The 18192-nt window shown below is 36.9% G+C and overlaps 1 protein-coding gene across 1 annotated transcript; it reads right to left on the bottom strand.

Annotated features, from left to right (window-relative positions):
• Positions 1 to 442: 442 nt before the first annotated feature.
• On the bottom strand, positions 443 to 16583 carry LOC121370306 (E3 ubiquitin-protein ligase TRIM56-like). The gene is given in 5 exon segments (XM_041495449.1): positions 443 to 4248; positions 4713 to 4874; positions 5098 to 5137; positions 14984 to 15736; positions 15739 to 16583. Coding segments are annotated over 5 exon segments (1605 nt in total). The 5' UTR covers positions 16142 to 16583; the 3' UTR covers positions 443 to 4001.
• Between the last annotated feature and the right edge of the window lie 1609 nt (positions 16584 to 18192).

Raw genomic sequence — 18192 nt, 5'->3', positions numbered from 1 at the left:
GTTGAACACATATTAATCTCGTTGTTTAGTAGTGCCCTTTGCTATGAGGAAGAACATGGGTCCCCGTTTACGACTGGTATAAAGTTTAGGAAATATTTAAAGTCAGTGTACTTTATTTCCGTATGCGGGGCGGGATTTAGCTCAATCAGTTGAGTGTTCGATTAAGGTGCTTGCGTCATAGGATCGAACCACCTTGGTGGATCCATTCAGCTGATTTTTGTTTTCTCGTTCCAACCAGTGAACCACATCTGGACAAAAGCCGTGGTATGTGTTTTCCTGTCTGTGGGAAAGTGAATATAAAAGATCCCTTGCTGTATTAGAAACGTGTAGCGGGTTTCCTCTGATGACTACGAATCAGAATTACCAAATGTTTGACATCCAATAGCCGATCATTAATTAATCAATGTGCTCCAGTGGTATCGTTAAAGAAAACAAACAAACATTATTTCCGTATGCCTTACAGTACATAAAAACTAAAAAGCTTACAACACAAAATAGAAAACAAAATGAGAACAAAATGAGGAACTATATAAGTACGGAACCAATTGGCAATACAGCATGACACAACAGTACATACCAATTGTTAAACGGGCTACAGGTTTTTAAAGCTGCTTTAGCGTTACGTTATTGTAAAACCTTCGTAAGCTATGACGTTATGATGACGCATGTCGCGATCTACGACGCTTTTACCATATATGGTAGTGCTAAGATAACTTGAAAAACATGGACCACTGTTCATAACTATTGGGTTTGGTGGGAGACATAGCTCGTCTAAGGATTGACGTTAATAATAACACATAGTAATAGTACCATGAAATCACTTTTCGTCGCGGTAATCTAATTTCGTGTAATTCTTGGACTAATACTTTCAACGAATTTAAGGATAAAACATTTTTGACGATGTTGTTTCGATCCTCTAATTTTAGTACCCAACGAAATGTCTAATTTAGCAAAACAACGAACAAATAATCCCACAAAAATAAAACATTTCATAGTAATAATAATAGTAATCGATAGTGATAGGAATAGTAACATCAACAGTGCACACTTTAGTTGGAACTCTCATATGGAAAACTTGAGGGTGGAGAACATCAAACACCGACATCAAGAGGCTGTGACACGTGCATGTTTGAGCTCGTGTGTGTTAGTTTGATCACGTAGAGACTGGTAGTAACAGGCCAAGTGTCACATACAGTCATGTGTCAGTCCGCAGGTGTTGATGTCAATGACGTGGATACTGGTGTTATCGTTGTCCAGCAACAAGCCCAGTGTCACAGAAAGTCGCTTGTCAGTCCGCTGGTGATGATGTCGAAGACGTGAATACTTGTGTTGTCGTTGTCCAACAACAAGCCGGGTTTCACAGTCTTTCGCGTGTCAGTCCACCGGTGTTGATGTCGATGACGTGGGTACTGGTGTTGTCGTTGTCTAGCAACATGCCGAGTGTCACAGACAGTCGTGTGTCAGTCCGCTGCTGTTGATGTCGATGACGTGGACACTGGTGTTGTCGTTGTCTAGCAACAAGCCGAGTGTCACAGACAGTCGTGTGTCAGCCCGCTGGTGTTGATGTCGATGACATGGGTACTGGTGTTGTCGTTGTCTAGCAACAAGCCGAGTGTCACAGACAGTCGCCTGTCAGTCCGCTGGTGTTGATGTCGATGACGTGGATACTGGTGTTGTCGTTGTCTAGCAACACGCCGAGTGTCACAGACAGTCGTGTGTCAGTCCGCAGGTGTTGTTGTCAATGACGTGGAAACTGGTATTGTCTTTGTCTAGCAAGATGCCGAGTGTCACAGACAGTCGCGTGTCAGTCCGCTGGTGTTTAAAAGCTGTCGATTCGTGACTGGTCGTCTAGCTAGGTATGTTGATCAAAAATAATTGTATCGCCATCTGAAGTAAGACATTTTTTTATCTAACACATACCTTTTGGAGCAATAATTTGATAATGAAGACGACATCGAAATGATAATCGATTTTTTAGTATAATTTTAAACAGTATTCAGAGCCGTAAACCAGCGCCACCTTTGGGAAAAACCCACGAAAATAACTTTTGCTTTCACTTACTAAGATTATTTTATGTAATTATTTTTAAAAAATCACGAAAATAAGACTTTCACTTTCACTTTCACTCATTAACATTAGTTTATGTAATTGTTAAAAAACAACGAAAATAAGACTTTTGCTTTCATTTATTAACATAATTTTATGTAGTTATTAAAAAAAAAAACCCCACAAACACAAACAAAACAAACACGAAAATAAGACTTTTGCTTTCACTTATTAACATTTGTTTATGTAATTATTAAAAATAACACGAAAATAAGACTTTCGCTTTGAGATATTAACATTAGTTTATGCAATCATTAAAAGACCCATTAAAATAAGACTTTCGCTTTGAGATATTAACATTAGTTTATGCAATCATTAAAAGACCCATGAAAATAAGACTTTCGCTTTCACACATTATTTTATGTAATTATTAAAAACGTGATTGAAAATATAAACAAGTTATAAACTGTTAGGCCTACCTCTTCAACGTGGTTCTTGTCAGACATTAGTCCAAGCGAATTCCTCGAAATAATTCAATATGAGGTTCAAATACAGCTACACACAAGTAAACTCCAATAATAACAGAAAATAACAAAAAATATGTGTTAGTATATCGAGTAGTCCAACAAATCATGTTAAAAAGGAGGATATTATATGAATGTCCATGACAGGCGATGTTTATGACAGGACTCCTTACATTATCATATTTCCCGAGCGAGAGCAAAGGAAATATGATCATTTGGGCAAAAGTATCGTAAACATCGTCTGTCATGGACACGAATGTAATATTGTGTTTATTACCATAGAATTAGTATGCTAAACTAGTAAATATCCTGTCTACCAGCCTTTCATTGGTAGTCGGAGTAATTTGTATTCATTGTAGACGTCTTGAAAACCTGATCAGAACCCTTATGACGTCATATTCATTACAACCTCTTTATAGTATAACGTCTTTTTGGTAAACTATATACTTATAGTCCACAAGGAAGACCTTTTTTACAGACTATAAAATTTACAAGTTATTTCTTTCTGGACCGATTGTTTCCTAAATTGCACAATTTTATTTTCACAAACACCTTTACTTTTCTTATTACGTCAGACCAAACTAAAATTATTTATGAAAAACAAAAACGCTTTTTGTAGGATGGGACGGACCATAACTATAATTTCAGTCATCAGTTATTCGATATTCAAATGATGTCTTGGTATGTGACACCGTCACGGTTATTTTTGTTTTTTTAATGAAAATGACATTAAACGTAAATGACGTCATTTTGGATAGCCACAGTGAAGAAAGTGGTTTCTGGGAAATGTATTAGCCAATCAGAAAGAGGTGTACTTTTATTAGAGCCAATTGTTTAACAACACAGCTAAGATGACATACGATTATAATATGACATACGAAGGAAATAGAATAAATATTAACCCCGTTGTAGTTTTACTCGTAAACTACGGACACATTTGTCACAAATCTGCTTCACACCTAAGTCAGTGACGTCATATCAAGATGGAAAAAAAGATTACGCCACGCTGTAATTTATTACAAGCGTTTTCATTGAACATCGTAAGAAAGGAGAATAGATAATTGCCTGTTTAAGATGTTGGTGATTTTTAAAATAAAAACACAATAAAATGGTTTGCAATTAGACCTAATAGGTGTAGTATTAGAATAGGGATAATACCTCTAATTGCACAATATGATATAGTGCAGATCACATACTGTCAGGCAGATAACTTTCCAAATTAGATAAATATTTATAAGGTCACGGGGTGCATTTACAGACACGTAAGCACATGTACTATGGCGATGTTTCAATATTAACAGATGCTTTCAAAGTCATCGAACAATAACATTTCAATTAGCAATTTTACATTGAAAGTTGTTCAGCCTTCTTAAAACAAAAATCTTATACAATAGTTTGATATTATGTAGGGATATACAAAGTGTATGCTCATTAATGTAACCTACTATTTCTCCAACGTGATTGTTGACAGCCGGATTTTAATTCACCACTCGTGTTCTTTTTTTTTGATCTGTTGTACCGTGGACCTAAATAATCGAATGTCTTTACCCCATCAGCGCCATCGATAGTTAATCTGTCTTTTTCTCTTTTCTTTTTTGTTCGGTTCGACATTTTCTCTTGCTCAGGTTCAGACTCGTCTGAGGAGGACATTTGTGTGGAAGGTTCATCAACCTGTGTTCTAAGAACAAAATGAAATCAAGATTAAACACAAACACACACACACACACACACACACACACACACACACACACACACACGTACTGTTATATATATATACGCATACACACATATATATATATACGCACACACACGCACACTCGTACCCATACAAACACACATACACATGTGCACACACATACGCACGTGAATACACACACATACAAACACATGCACTAACGCACATACATATACACACGAACACCCATCGAGCGACGTATACATACATACATACAAACATACATTGATCCACACATAGGCAGACACGCACACAAACGCATGCATGTATACATCCACCATCCATCCATTCATGTATTTGAATGCACACACGCATGAACGAACGAACGAATGCATACAAGCATACCTGCACGCATGCATGCACCAATACATACATAGACATATTTAGGTACAAAAATGCACACCTACTCTGGAAAGAAATAATCGAATGTCTTGGTCCCATCAGTGTTTTTGTTGATTTTTCTCCATTTTCTCTCCCTCTTTTTTATCTCTTTTATTTTTCGGTTGGACATATTCTGATGTCTTCCATGGTCAGATGAACTCTGCTCAGGATATTCGTTTGTCTGCTGTCTAAAAAATTATTACAGTAAATAAATAAATTAAATAAAAATAAAATATAAAATTAAATAAAATTATATTAAAATAATCATAATAATACTAAAAACGTAATGCTAGAGAAACAAAACAAAACACACACAATTATTTGGTTAAGTTATGGAAATTCCATGACATGTATAATTTCATTTTCACTATTTAAACTATATAAAAATAATGAAGAGCATGCATGGCTTACCTTAATGTCCTTGAACAATTCAATCCATCTGTGGGTAGAGCTGTAAAAAGTAATACAAATAAATAAATAACCAGATATTACCACTGACAAGCGATAAATCTTGCCAGCATAAATAAAGAAAAATAATATCAAAGTTTTATCTTTTGTTAATGACTTATTGCTGGGGGGTCAACTACCATTAGTTCCGGTTCCATGCCAGAGACATTGTGAAGCGAATTCAGAGACATACTGAAATCAGGTTGTCTGCAAGCAATCTGTTGGTACTTTTGAATGTAGGTACCATATTTAGTTTTAACAGAACAAATTTTTGATCGACCACTCAAAATAATTTTCTGAAATATTTGGAAATAATTGTGGACTATTTCACTGCTTTGAATTTAAAGCTGGATAACTGGAGAGTTTATTCCACCAAACCAATAAGCTTTAGTCAACTGACCAAGTACAGTGAGACGATGGAATTGAAATGACCTGGATATTAGAAACATAGTATTTCGAACAGGTTTAAAACCATATTATGAATGTTGTTCATACTGACCAGTAGGGTAAAGAGGAAAGCAAGTGAGATCACTAGCGCGCGCGCGCGCGAGAGAGAGAGAGAGAGAGAGAGAGAGAGAGAGAGAGAGTGTGTGTGTGTGTGTGTGTGCGTGTGTGTGTGTGTTTCTGAACTGTACAAATATCACTGCATGTATACTGAAAGGAAGTGTAATTATATATTTATATATTACAGTAATAACATCAACGAAACAGACAGGAATGGACATTCAGCAGTATAATGAATTGACAACGTTGTGAGTTTACAGGATTGTGAAGATCACGATTCAACATTTTGACTGAACAGGGGTTCTGAAGCGAATTACTTCAATGTGATTATTTCATATTAAACAGTTGATCAAACACGGATCGATAGCATACGTGTACATGCATGCTTTATCTACACGTCAAACATGTAAAGCTACATAAAAGTGAAAACAGGTGGCAACAAGAATGTCCCAATAACATACCTGTTTGAGGACAAAAACGAAATGCGCATATTAAGCAATTTGCAAGGACGTCTTAAAATGGTTTTGTTTAACAACATTGATAATTATGAATCATCGGCAATTGGATGTCAAACATTTCGTAATTTTAACACATAGTCATAGAGAGAAAACCCGAAACATTTTCTATTAGTAGCAAGAGATCTTTTATATGCACCATCCCACATAATGGATAGCACATACCAAAGTCTTTGATATACATGATGTCGTGTACTGGCTGGAACAACAAATAGCTCATTGGGAAAATGTTTTGTATTCCAAGTTATGCAGACAAGTGCACCGGTCGAAGAGTTTAAAATTTGTGTTGTTTAACGACATTGATTATTAATCATCAGCTATTGGATGTCAAACATTTGGTAGTGTGATGCAGTGTTTACTGAACATACATGTGCAGTCGTCTGAGTGTGAAGTGCTAAGTGTTGTGCCTTTATTATAGATGTACAATGACCCACAATACAGCAGTCCAAGGTGTGCAGTGCTGAGAGTTGTGCCTTTATTATAAATGTACATTGACCCACAATACAGCAGTCCAAGGTGTGAAGTGCTGAGAGTTGTGCCTTTATTATAGATGTACAATGACCCACAATACAGCAGTCCAAGGTGTGCAGTGCTGAGAGTTGTGCCTTTATTATAGATGTACATTGACCCACAATACAGCAGTGCAAGGTGTGAAGTGCTGAGAGTTGTGCCTTTATTATAGATGTACATTGACCCACAATACAGCAGTCCAAGGTGTGCAGGTTTCCTGAGATGTGAATTGTGGATATATGTCAAGTCTTGAGATGGCGTGCTATATATAACATTAACATCACCATGAACTTTACTGTCTGGAGATATTTTGTTCCATGTCTGTACAACGAAACATAGGGTGAGTGTTAATGGATGGTTTCTTTGCATAATTTCAACTGGCTTATAATATGAAAACGCCCATTCCCTATCTATCACCTACAATATACTAAAATAATATTGATAAATTAGCTTCTTTCATTGCCCTGCTCGAAATATTTATTATAAATGAAAACATTTGATTTTAACAACAAAAACAAGGTCCAATGGAAAACAAAACTGAAATGTATCAGACAAATAGAGATCTAAGGTATTAAAACTCATTGTATAACAGGAGGCTAGGAGCAAAGATAGTGTCCACACCGAATCACGAATTGGTATTAGATAACAAGGCTTGTAGAGACTATGCTTAATAATAAATTAACGGCCTCGTCTTAGACACAAAGTTAAAATAAAAAAATTAAAAAAAATAGTTGACGGCAGCGGTCAGCTGGAATGACTTCGCAAGTAAGCGATGGACAATTTGGGAGCAATAAAATCAACTTAAGAAACTACAGTGATTTTCGGAGTAATTAACACTCAGTGGTCATAAACATCTTCACTGATACAACTAAAATAGTATGTGGTGCACGCCAAGCACACTGATTTTGTATTTGCTATTACTGTACAGTGTAATTCATAACTGGTTGGAAATAATATGATAGACTGGTTGTGAAAGGTGCTTTAAGATATCAGGTAACTGTTGATGGAAAATATAGTTATCATTTTAATAATCAAATATGGCACTGGCAAAAATGAGAAATGAACTTGATGTCCTTAAGCTTGAATTAGAAGCAGAGAAATTAAGAAGTATAAAATTAACAGATGAACATACCATAGCTCAAACTGAATTAAAGCAAGTGTGGCAACGTAGACATACTCCTAGTATGGGAGTATGTTGTCAAAGATAAACTCCCCAAATATGGTGGAAAAGAAAGTCAGTCTGAATGACAAAACAAAATGAAATTAAATTGCAATCTCTGAGTGAAGCAGATAGTGCTGACAGCATTTTAAAAATACACTCTGCTTGTTGTCAAAGATAAACTCCCCAAATATTGTGGAAAGGAAGGTCAGTCTGACTTACAAGACTGGTTAGAAGATATTAAGATGGCAATTCAGGCTCGATATGTCTCCGTCCGAAGAGGTAAACTTGGTGATGTGCCATTTAGAGATAAACTCCCCAAATATAGTGGAAAGGAAGGTCAGTCTGACTTACAAGACTGGTTAGAAAATATTAAGATGGCAATTCAGGCTCGATATGTCTCCGTCCGAAGAGGTAAACTTGGTGATGTGCCATTTAGAGATAAACTCCCCAAATATAGTGGAAACGAAGGTCAGTCTGACTTACAAGACTGGTTAGAAGATATTAAGATGGCAATTCAGGCTCGATATGTCTCCGTCCGAAGAGGTAAATTTGGTGATGTGTTATTTAGGGAGCATGACAAAACAAAATGAAATTACATTGCAGCCTCTGAGTGAAGCAGACAATGCTGACACCATTTAAAAATACATGAAAGTGTTTTGGTAATACATTGTCTATGCCAGAGAGACACAGGCTATTCTTTGACAACAAGCAGAATGAGGGTGAATGTTTACGATAATACTCCCATACACTGTTGAGATTGTTTCAGGATAGCCAGCGGCTGGATAATGAATGAATGAATGAATGTTTAGCGACACCCCAGCACGAAAAATACATCGGCTATTGGGTGTCAAACTATGGTAATGCAAATAAATAAAGTGATGATCAACATCAATATAAAAACTCAAGACAAACAAAAACAGTGTAAAGAACTGTGCAAAAACACAAATATCACAGAATTTTACAGATACTAAATTTTACTCAAAACTTCAATTTTGTGCTGTATTGGCCATTCTCAAAGAGAATGTTACACCCCTGCACCACGGTGAGGTTACAGCACACACAGGGGCTGGATAATGATACAATTATTAGCCATGCAGATAGTGCTATAGTCAAGATCAAGCATTGTCCGTGCAATTCTCTGAAAGGGTTCTGGATCAAGTTCTTCGTAGGGAACTTAAACGGATTGTCATAACAAACCCTGAAATTGCATTTATTGGATTGGTTTAATATGACATATTGCATTTGTACAAAACTGTATACAATATACAGTCAGACCTCGTTACAACGACCGTCGTTACTTCGACATTTACACCATCCGATCACAAATTGTCGAGAACGAACGTACACCAATGCTATTCTGTTCACCGACAGAGCAAATTAGGAACAAACGTGCACCCAACGTCTAAAAACACCTCTTTACAACGACATTACATAATCACAGATGCCGTAGTACGTTGGCAGTATACACACAGTCATTTGGCATCCTTGATCCCGTCGCTGGCCGATAGTGTCACATGATGTCTGAGTTACCTATGTCGGCTAACTATGTAGACGTGTATTGCTTTTTAACATAAGCCTTTAGTCATTCAGTTAAAGGATTAACTTCGAACAATCAGGTCGACTAGTTTTACGACATTTTGTAAACGAAGTAGGTACCAATCGATTAGATTGACTGTGAATGCGCTTTGATTAATAATAATATACTCAGGATTTAATGATGGTCTGTGATCCATCCCCGTCGGTGGGACCATTGGGCTATTTCTCATTCCAGCCAGTGTAGCACAATTGGTATATTAAATGCCTTTGTATGTGTTATCCTGTCTGTGGGATGGTGCATAGAAATAATCACTTGCTACTATTGACACTCAATAGCTGATGATTAATAAATCGATATAACAACAATTTCGATATAACGACAAAGTGACCCAGGGACGAACGTGGTCATTGTAACTAGGTCTGACTGTATATGCCTTATGAGGTATACATTATATTAGGATTCACTGTAGAAGCAAAAGATTCAGTGGAGTTGTTAGTTTATGTCAGAATACACCAAATCCTGGTTGTCATAATAACACATAGTTGGTAACTTTTTGAAAAAATGTATGTTATCATTATAGGTAGTACTAAACTGGCTTGGTCAAAGTTCGAGGTGCACCAACTTTTCATACAGAAGTTAACACCACAGGTCCTGTGATAGGTGATATATGTGTGTTGGTTATAAAATAGAATAGTTTCATCTGGGCAAAAAATGTATGCAATTTTATATCATCTAGTTCCACTAGTAACCTTGTGCTTGAAACATGTATGGGGTACCTATAAAACAAAGTACGCAAAGTTTGTGAGGAAGGCTACCCGCTATCTCTGAAATGAGCAGCTTCACCATAAGAAAAACATTCTGATTCACTTTAAGTGTGAGGGGTGGTAGTATTTATATCCGTGGTGTTTATGTCGATTGATACGCTGCAGGTAGGAGTTTTAGCCACATATTTTACTATTGTCTCTGAAATGAGCAGCTTCACCATACAAACAAATTCTGATTCACTTTAAGTGTGAGGGGTGGTAGTATTTATATCCGTGGTGTTTATGTCGATTGATACGCTGCAGTTTTAGCCACATATTTTACTATTGTCGTCTATGGGATTTAATTTGGTAGTATACACCCTATAACATATTTCCTCTGAATTAAATGTAATTTTGATGAACTTGTACTTATATATATATTTAATGTTATTAATGAATAACCACAAATATATAAAATATACTTAAAAATAAACTATGACTAAAATAGTGAGGTATTGTTTCATTATTTAATGGATAGGAAAATTAAATGGATTGTTGTTATCAGGGTGTATCATCGTAAATACAACATTTGTATATTTTACTAATACTACATAAATCAGTGTAATCATTAACATTATTATTATCTTAATGTTAGTTAGCTACTTAGTTCTTAGAAAAACAAATCAGTTATATGTACTTGGAAAGAAAATTATGCATTAGGTTTTAAATTGTGGGGACCAAAACTGTTGCAGGCCTGGAAATATTTTTTTTTTAGTGGTGCCTGTGAAAATTACCTATGCCAGTCAATTTGAGCCTGTCAAAAATAGACTGTGCCCGTCAACGAAATGTTGAATTAATTTTCCTTTATTAATCATGTATGTTATATCCTTAGAACAAGTCATGATGTGGTGAAACCCATCTATAGTCCTTCCCACAGAGAACGCCTTTTTTCATACTATGAAATTTACTGCAAGATATTTATTTTTGAGTCGATTGTTTTCTACATTGGTCACAAAAATAGTATTTTGTTTTTTGTTATTTCCAAAACACATCAAACATTTCTTATTTAATGTTAAAAAAAACAAAACAAACAAAAAAAACAAGAAAAGAAAGAAAGAAAGAAAGAAGAAGAAGTCTTATTTGGATGGGTATTCAGCTTACTGGGGTTTGGATTGTTCACTATTAAATATAGTAGAAGTAACAAAATCGGCAAATAACTACAATCAATTATGGCACGTAGATTGGGGGTGGGGCGTTTTGTTCAAAATCAAACAAGTTGACGTTTCGTCGGACTTTCTGACATGATGCAATTTCATTTGGAAATGAAATACAGTTGATATATTTCCACGAAGAGAAGTTGAAAAATTAATTGGGATAAATATACATTAAAAAAATTACAACAGAAAAAAATATGTTCATGACTGCCTGGTCACTGCCATGAAGCCAACACAATGTCAACGAATTCCAATCACGTTAGAACTGAAATAACTTTATAATAACAAAGCACTTAATAAAAGTATTGAATAATGTGTACTTCAGTTATTTTAAAACAAATATTATACATTTTCATTTAATTTATATTGCTTAATTGACATTCGTAAGAACCGCAACACGAGCTAAGGTACTGTTGATAAATATAGACTGACAGCTAACCCGGAGCATGCGCACATCAAACTACCTGTTTATTCGGCCGATGTAAATAATGACCGCTACTCTCAGGACCGTGCGGTTTCAGAGATACAACTTTCATTAAATAAATACAATGGGACCAGATTATTCGTCCACAGTTCAGTTTAGACGGTTAAATGTTCATGTTAAAATAGTTGTTGTCAATTTGGGTCTTTCGGAACGCATCAGATCATCGGGTTTGCTCCGGTCTATTAATAGACATGGGGAAAACCATTTCCGGCCAAACACGAAGGCATTCTAGCAACAGTTCCAAAACAAGCACATACATGCTGCATGATATGGTCAAGAAGCAATGTTAAATATGCATTTTAAAACGTACTGCATCAAACTGCTTCAACACTTGTGCAAGGTCCACATTAAGTGAACAATGTTCTACGTTCGTTTCGGACTACTTCAGTAAAAACATATTTCGTTTTGTGTCGGACAAAATGACCGCTAATCTTAAGTTGGTGACTGTCAAACATTGAAAAATGACAACTTTGCACTGGAGAGTGTCCGTAACGGGCCACTTATTTCCAGGCTTGTAGTTGAGATTATAACACGATAAGAGTGAAAGTGAGACCAGTCAGTGGAGAGAGAGAGAGAGAGAGAGAGAGAGAGAGAGAGAGAGAGAGAGAGAGAGAGAGAGAGAGAGAGAGAGAGAGAGAGAGAGAGAGAGAGAGAGAGAGAGAGAGAGAGAGAGAGAGAGAGTGTGTAAGTGTCTCTGTGCTCTTCAAATATTACTACATGTGTACTAAATAAAATACATGTGAACTGAAAGGAAGTGTAATTATATATTACAATAATAATATTAACGAAACAGCCACGTAGTTGGCACTTGGCTACATACACTTATAAAAAGTACAGTTATCGGTACAATTCATGTTTCCCACAGCAGCTTGTAATACATGTATATGTATTTCTAAAATGAATTTCTATCTAAATTGTGCTTATCTTATGCTTAGGTGTATATAATTGACATCAAATATTATCATCAGACATATCAAGTACTTGACTTCCATTCCTATTTTAGTCTTTTCATCTCACTCAAATATAATATCTATCATGTTCACAATTTCTATAACTTCTTGTTTTTCCTCTGGACCATTGCTCTGGTTCCTCCATTAATATATCAACTGCCCTTGTAGCATCAAACCACCAACCATCCACTTCAGCTTCAGTATTTCTTTGGACATTTCTCTGCCATGTCCATGTGGTTGACGAATGCCCAGGACTGTGTAATATGACTAATACCAAATGAGACCTTGGCATTTTGTCCTCTTAGTATGTATTATCGGGGAATATCTACAGGATGGAAGAACGTTTGCACATAATCCACTATAGCATAATAGCAGCATTCCTAGTTTGACACTAAATGTATCATGTGAAGATTTGCTGATGATATGTAATAGATAGAGGATATTTCATGTTTTTTGTCAAATATGATTTATATCTCATCGAGTGAAGTTTGCAATCATATCTCACGAGTTGCGCATGCGCCATGAGTGTGATATGATTGCAAACTTCACGAGCTGAGATATAAATCATATCTGACAAAAAACATGAAATTTTCTATTTATTATATAACTTTTGGCAATTTTCCTTTATTTTTAAAATGCCAGTAGCAAAATAGTTCCGGGTTTCTTACAGTGAAGATAACACTTTCTACAGTGACGATAACACATTTTAGACTGAAATGTTCACTCTAAAATGTGTTATAGTCACTGAGTGACTAATAACACTTTTATGTCACTGATATTTTAAGATATTTCACTAAATATTATGTAATAAAATGGAAAATGTAAGAATATTTTTATTCTTTCCTATAGGAAAAGATATCACACTTCGTGCTGTGAGTAAATCTATAGAGCGAGCAAGAAAGGGTTCTTCCAAACCACGCTTCATCTAAGTAACCCTTACAAAGGTCACAATAGACTGGAAGATATTATTTTTAAATGAAAAAAAAGGTTTTATTTGAGAAAAGTCCACAAGAAAGCAAATCATGACCTAGCGAGTTGTATAGTTGGCTTGTACACAAGATGATACAGACACAAAGATCATTCTTCAACATCTATACATTGCCGCCTGTTTACCATCCCAGCTACGAACATGTTTATACACTCAACTTGGTAACAAGCGGAATCTTTAAAGATGCAGAGAAGACCGTGACTAGCAATCTCTGCTGTGCAATTGTAAGCAAGGTATGTGGCTCATGGAAGATAAACAGAAATTAATGTTCATATATCTTATCTATGATTTGAACTACCGTAGAGTTTACATCATCTTTCTCCACCCTATATCATGATCCCCGAGAATGCCGATAAAGATAACAAATTGGCAAGCTGTCATTTGTTATCATTCATACCAGTCTGTTCCCCAATCAGATGGACATGGCTAAGGAATTTCAAAAGGAACACTGGACATGAAATGGGTTATTTCGAGATAAGTTAACATGATAGCTGGTTGGCATACATGGAGTGACAAGTGCAGAGCCTGAGAAGGAATATGAATGGAAGTAAGAATGTGTGGCGCTAGATATGCCTAATGGCAATATTCAGTGTAGATGTGAATTATATCCACTTGAGCACAAGTTAATGTGAATAGAATTTCAAATAAAAAAAGTACAAACACAGACTAGTATAAGACTAGTCTCTTAGATGAATTACACACATAATGCAAAAGAAATTAGGTATACAAATCTAATTTTACACGTTACATGTAAGAGTCGACGTGTACTGTACAAAATACCACGTGACGCGATGTATTCTGTGATGTCAGTTCCAAACTCCATCCCTACACATAGACATTGGAGTACACATAACATTTCTAGGACTAAATGATCAATTTCAAGTCCACCATTATCCGAAACAGGAAGCCATCTGGTATTGGATAGAGGTGCCAGGGAAACACAAAGTATCCTTCTTAGAAAATTATCAAATCATCACCGAACTGCCATTCTACGTCAGTGGCTTACAACTGCCACGAACCTATTGTAAATTTTCATTGTAATTTACGACATCAGTAAGCTACGTATACGATGTGTCGTGGAACTGGCTGGCTATCGTAGAAACAAACTAAGTCACGATGGTAGGCATTACGGCGATAGTAGTGCCCAAGTGCCTAGTGTCACAAAAGCACTGCAACATCAATGGCAGGAACGATTTGTAAAATATAAGTGCAATTAATATTAAAGTTATCATAGTAAAATTACCTTGATCCTGTGACGTTAAGCTGGATACACGTGCTCCATCATTTCTTGTTTCTATTCTTAGAGAAATCGCCTCTATGCTTTGCTCCAGCCTTTCGTATGCATCTGCCTCCAATGCGATCTCCTGTACCTTCAAGTCAGGAAGTTTTGGTATTCCAGTTAGTGACTTGATTTTCTCCTCCAGTGACTGGGACATGTCAATAAAGTCCACATCTCTAGCAAAAGCAACAGCTTGGTGACAGTACAGAGCATGAGCTGATTTTAGTGTTTCCGATTCTTCAACCAGTCTTATCTGCTCTTCCCTCTCTTTCTTTTGTTCTGTTATATTCTGAAGAACCAGGCTTTTCACTTTTTCTTTACTTTCTTGTACCTTTAACTGAATTTGATGGTAGCGGGTGTCGATATCTTCTATTAACTGCTGCTGCACTGTTTCTAGTCTAGAATTCTGCTGAACCAGTTCGTCCTTGTATGCTGTACACGCCTTTGTTCTTCTGTTCATATCATCCAGAGACGAGTTAATCATATCCTTCTTCATGTTGTAGACCTCCTTAACATTACATATGTCATGATCTCGGTGAGACAAAATAACACAAGTAGTGCATACTGGCGTGTGACAACCGTCTGCTTTGCAGAAGACATCAAGCTTCATGCCGTCATGTATTTTGCATACAGATTTCTGTTGGAAATACTCCAGAGGCGTGGTAATCAGGTCAGCAATACTAACCGTCTTGTGCTTTTTTCTGAAAATGGAAACTTCTTATGACATGCTGCACACAGTTCACACATATATTGTTGGCATTCCAAACAGCGAATCACAGCATTTGACTTATTTGGACACTGCCAACACAACACGTCTTCTGGCTTGTTTTTCAACTCGATGTACTCGACTAAATTTGTCAATATTTTGTTTTGTGGAAATGTTTCTTTGATTGTACCTTGAACAGGCCATGCCTGTCGACATGTGGGGCATTGAACACCTTGTGGCAAATTGTTCCATATCTGTTCTAGACAGTCACAACATAATGAATGAAAGCAAGGTAACGTTCTTGGCGATCTTCTGTCATTATCAAAATCTTCTAAACATATTTCACATGTAGCAAATTCCTCCTTTATGTCCAGTATAGGAACCACTACGCTCTCACTGCACAGACTCTCGGACATGATATTAAAGGGCGCTCGAGTCTAAACTACTCTATGCCTGTTTGATTTTATCTGTGATTTGCTCCTTTAACTTTTCTTTATCCAGCCTAGTCACCTATACTTCTTTCACAATCGGTATCTTCTACCTGGTTCCGGAATATATTATTTAGTTAGTCACCATGTTCCGTGTCATTGTTTAGCCATTGTTGCTAGCTGTTACGATTTATCTTCAACAACTATTTACCTTATAAAATAACCAGCCGAAAAGCGTTTTCGATTTCCGTATCAGCTGCAATTTATAATGTGCCAACACCAGTCCAAATATGGACTTTGTTAAAAGTACCATCAAAACATTCGTCTGGTTGATCTACAGTACAAGTCGGCAACACGACTACACAGTTTCGCAATCAGTACATTGAAATATATATATCTCAATTTACTCCCCGTCACCGAGCAGATTCGATATCTAGGTCAGTATTCACAATGGAGCTCGCTAACCGGAAAAGTCGGTGCATTCCGGGAAATGTGTATATAGCTTCCAATATACCAAATCAATTCCTATTGCCGATAATGTTAACGTTTACTAACAAAACTGATCAAAGCAACGTGTCATCACACACAGGCAGTACACAAACAAAAACAATTGTGCTTTATATTTAATCTACCTGAAAACAAATAGGGGGTTAGATTTAGGGGGTCCATTTAAGGGATTTTATTTTAAAAAATTATTAGCAAGGCTAATTTTTGCTGAAAATCGCAGCTCAATTGTTTGGGCTACTCTGCACTGGTATTAACCTCCTGTATATACTGTACAGTAGTATTTATTTAGTGTCACTGGATGATAGTATTTGGCCAAATAATCAATGTAACATATTACTACCAACTAAAACAGCAGCTGTTTTTATTCCGTAAATATGAAGGCACACCTGATTTTTTCACTTCATTTCAACTTATTTTTGCGCTTATATCCAGTTAAGGTCCACGCACGCTGTTCTGGGCACATGCTTCAGCTATCTGCTCTCTCTGTCCAGAACAGAGGGTGTAGTGGTCTTACACCTACCCACCGAGTCGTTAAATCTCGCTCTGGGTGGGAGCCGGTACCGGATTGTGAACCCAGTACCTACCAGCCTGTTATCCGATGGCTTAACCACGACACCACCTAGGCCGGTTGGTGCACCTCGCACTTTGACACAGAACGTGTTTCTTTGGTACAACGAACCCTGCATCGCCGAGTACTTAGAATATACATAGACACTTGATGAGGGGTCGTTCATATATTATGTAGCGCCATTTGTTTTGTCAAAATTAAATACCCACTCTCTGCATTATGTAATGCTTCGTAACGACTAGAATATGCACCATTGTTTGCAAAGGTAGCTTTATTCTAACACGCTCTAGCTCAAAACCTCTCTCTTTCCCTCGTTCCCTCAATTTCTCGTTTTCTTGTCTCTGCCCCTATCTTCCATCTCTCTCTCTCTCTCTCTCTCTCTCTCTCTCTCTCTCTCTCTCTCTCTCTCTCTCTCTCTCTCTCTCTCTCTCTCTCTCTCTTCCATATATCTCTTTCTCTCTATCACTCCCCCTCTCCCTCCATATCTCTCTCCATCTCGGTTTTTTCATGAATCTCTCTTTCCCTCTTCTGCCATATCTGACTGGCCTCGGTGGCGTCGTGGTTAGGCCATCGGTCAAAAGGCTGGTAGGTACTGGGTTCGGATCCCAGTCGAGGCATGGGATTTTTAATTCAGATACCGACTCCAAACCCTGAGTGAGTGCTCGGCAAGGCTCAGTGGGTAGGTGTAAATCACTTGCACCGACCAGTGATCCATAACTGGTTCAACAAAGGCCATGATTTGTGCTATCCTGTCTGTGAGAAGCGCAAATAAAAGATCCCTTGCTGCTAATCGGAAAGAGTAGCCCATGAAATGGCGACAGCGGGTTTCCTCTCAAAATCTGTGTGTTCTTTACCCTATGTCCTGACGCCAATAACCGTGTATAACCGTAAATAAATGTGTTGAGGCCGTTCGTTAAATACAACCATTTTCTTTCTTTTTTTTTCCCAGCCATTATCTCTGTGT

Source organism: Gigantopelta aegis, chromosome 1, assembly GCF_016097555.1.
Source record: "Gigantopelta aegis isolate Gae_Host chromosome 1, Gae_host_genome, whole genome shotgun sequence".
NCBI lineage: Eukaryota > Metazoa > Mollusca > Gastropoda > Neomphalida > Peltospiridae > Gigantopelta > Gigantopelta aegis.
The sequence above is the reverse complement of the archived record's forward strand: the minus strand, read 5'-3'. Positions and strand labels throughout refer to the sequence as shown.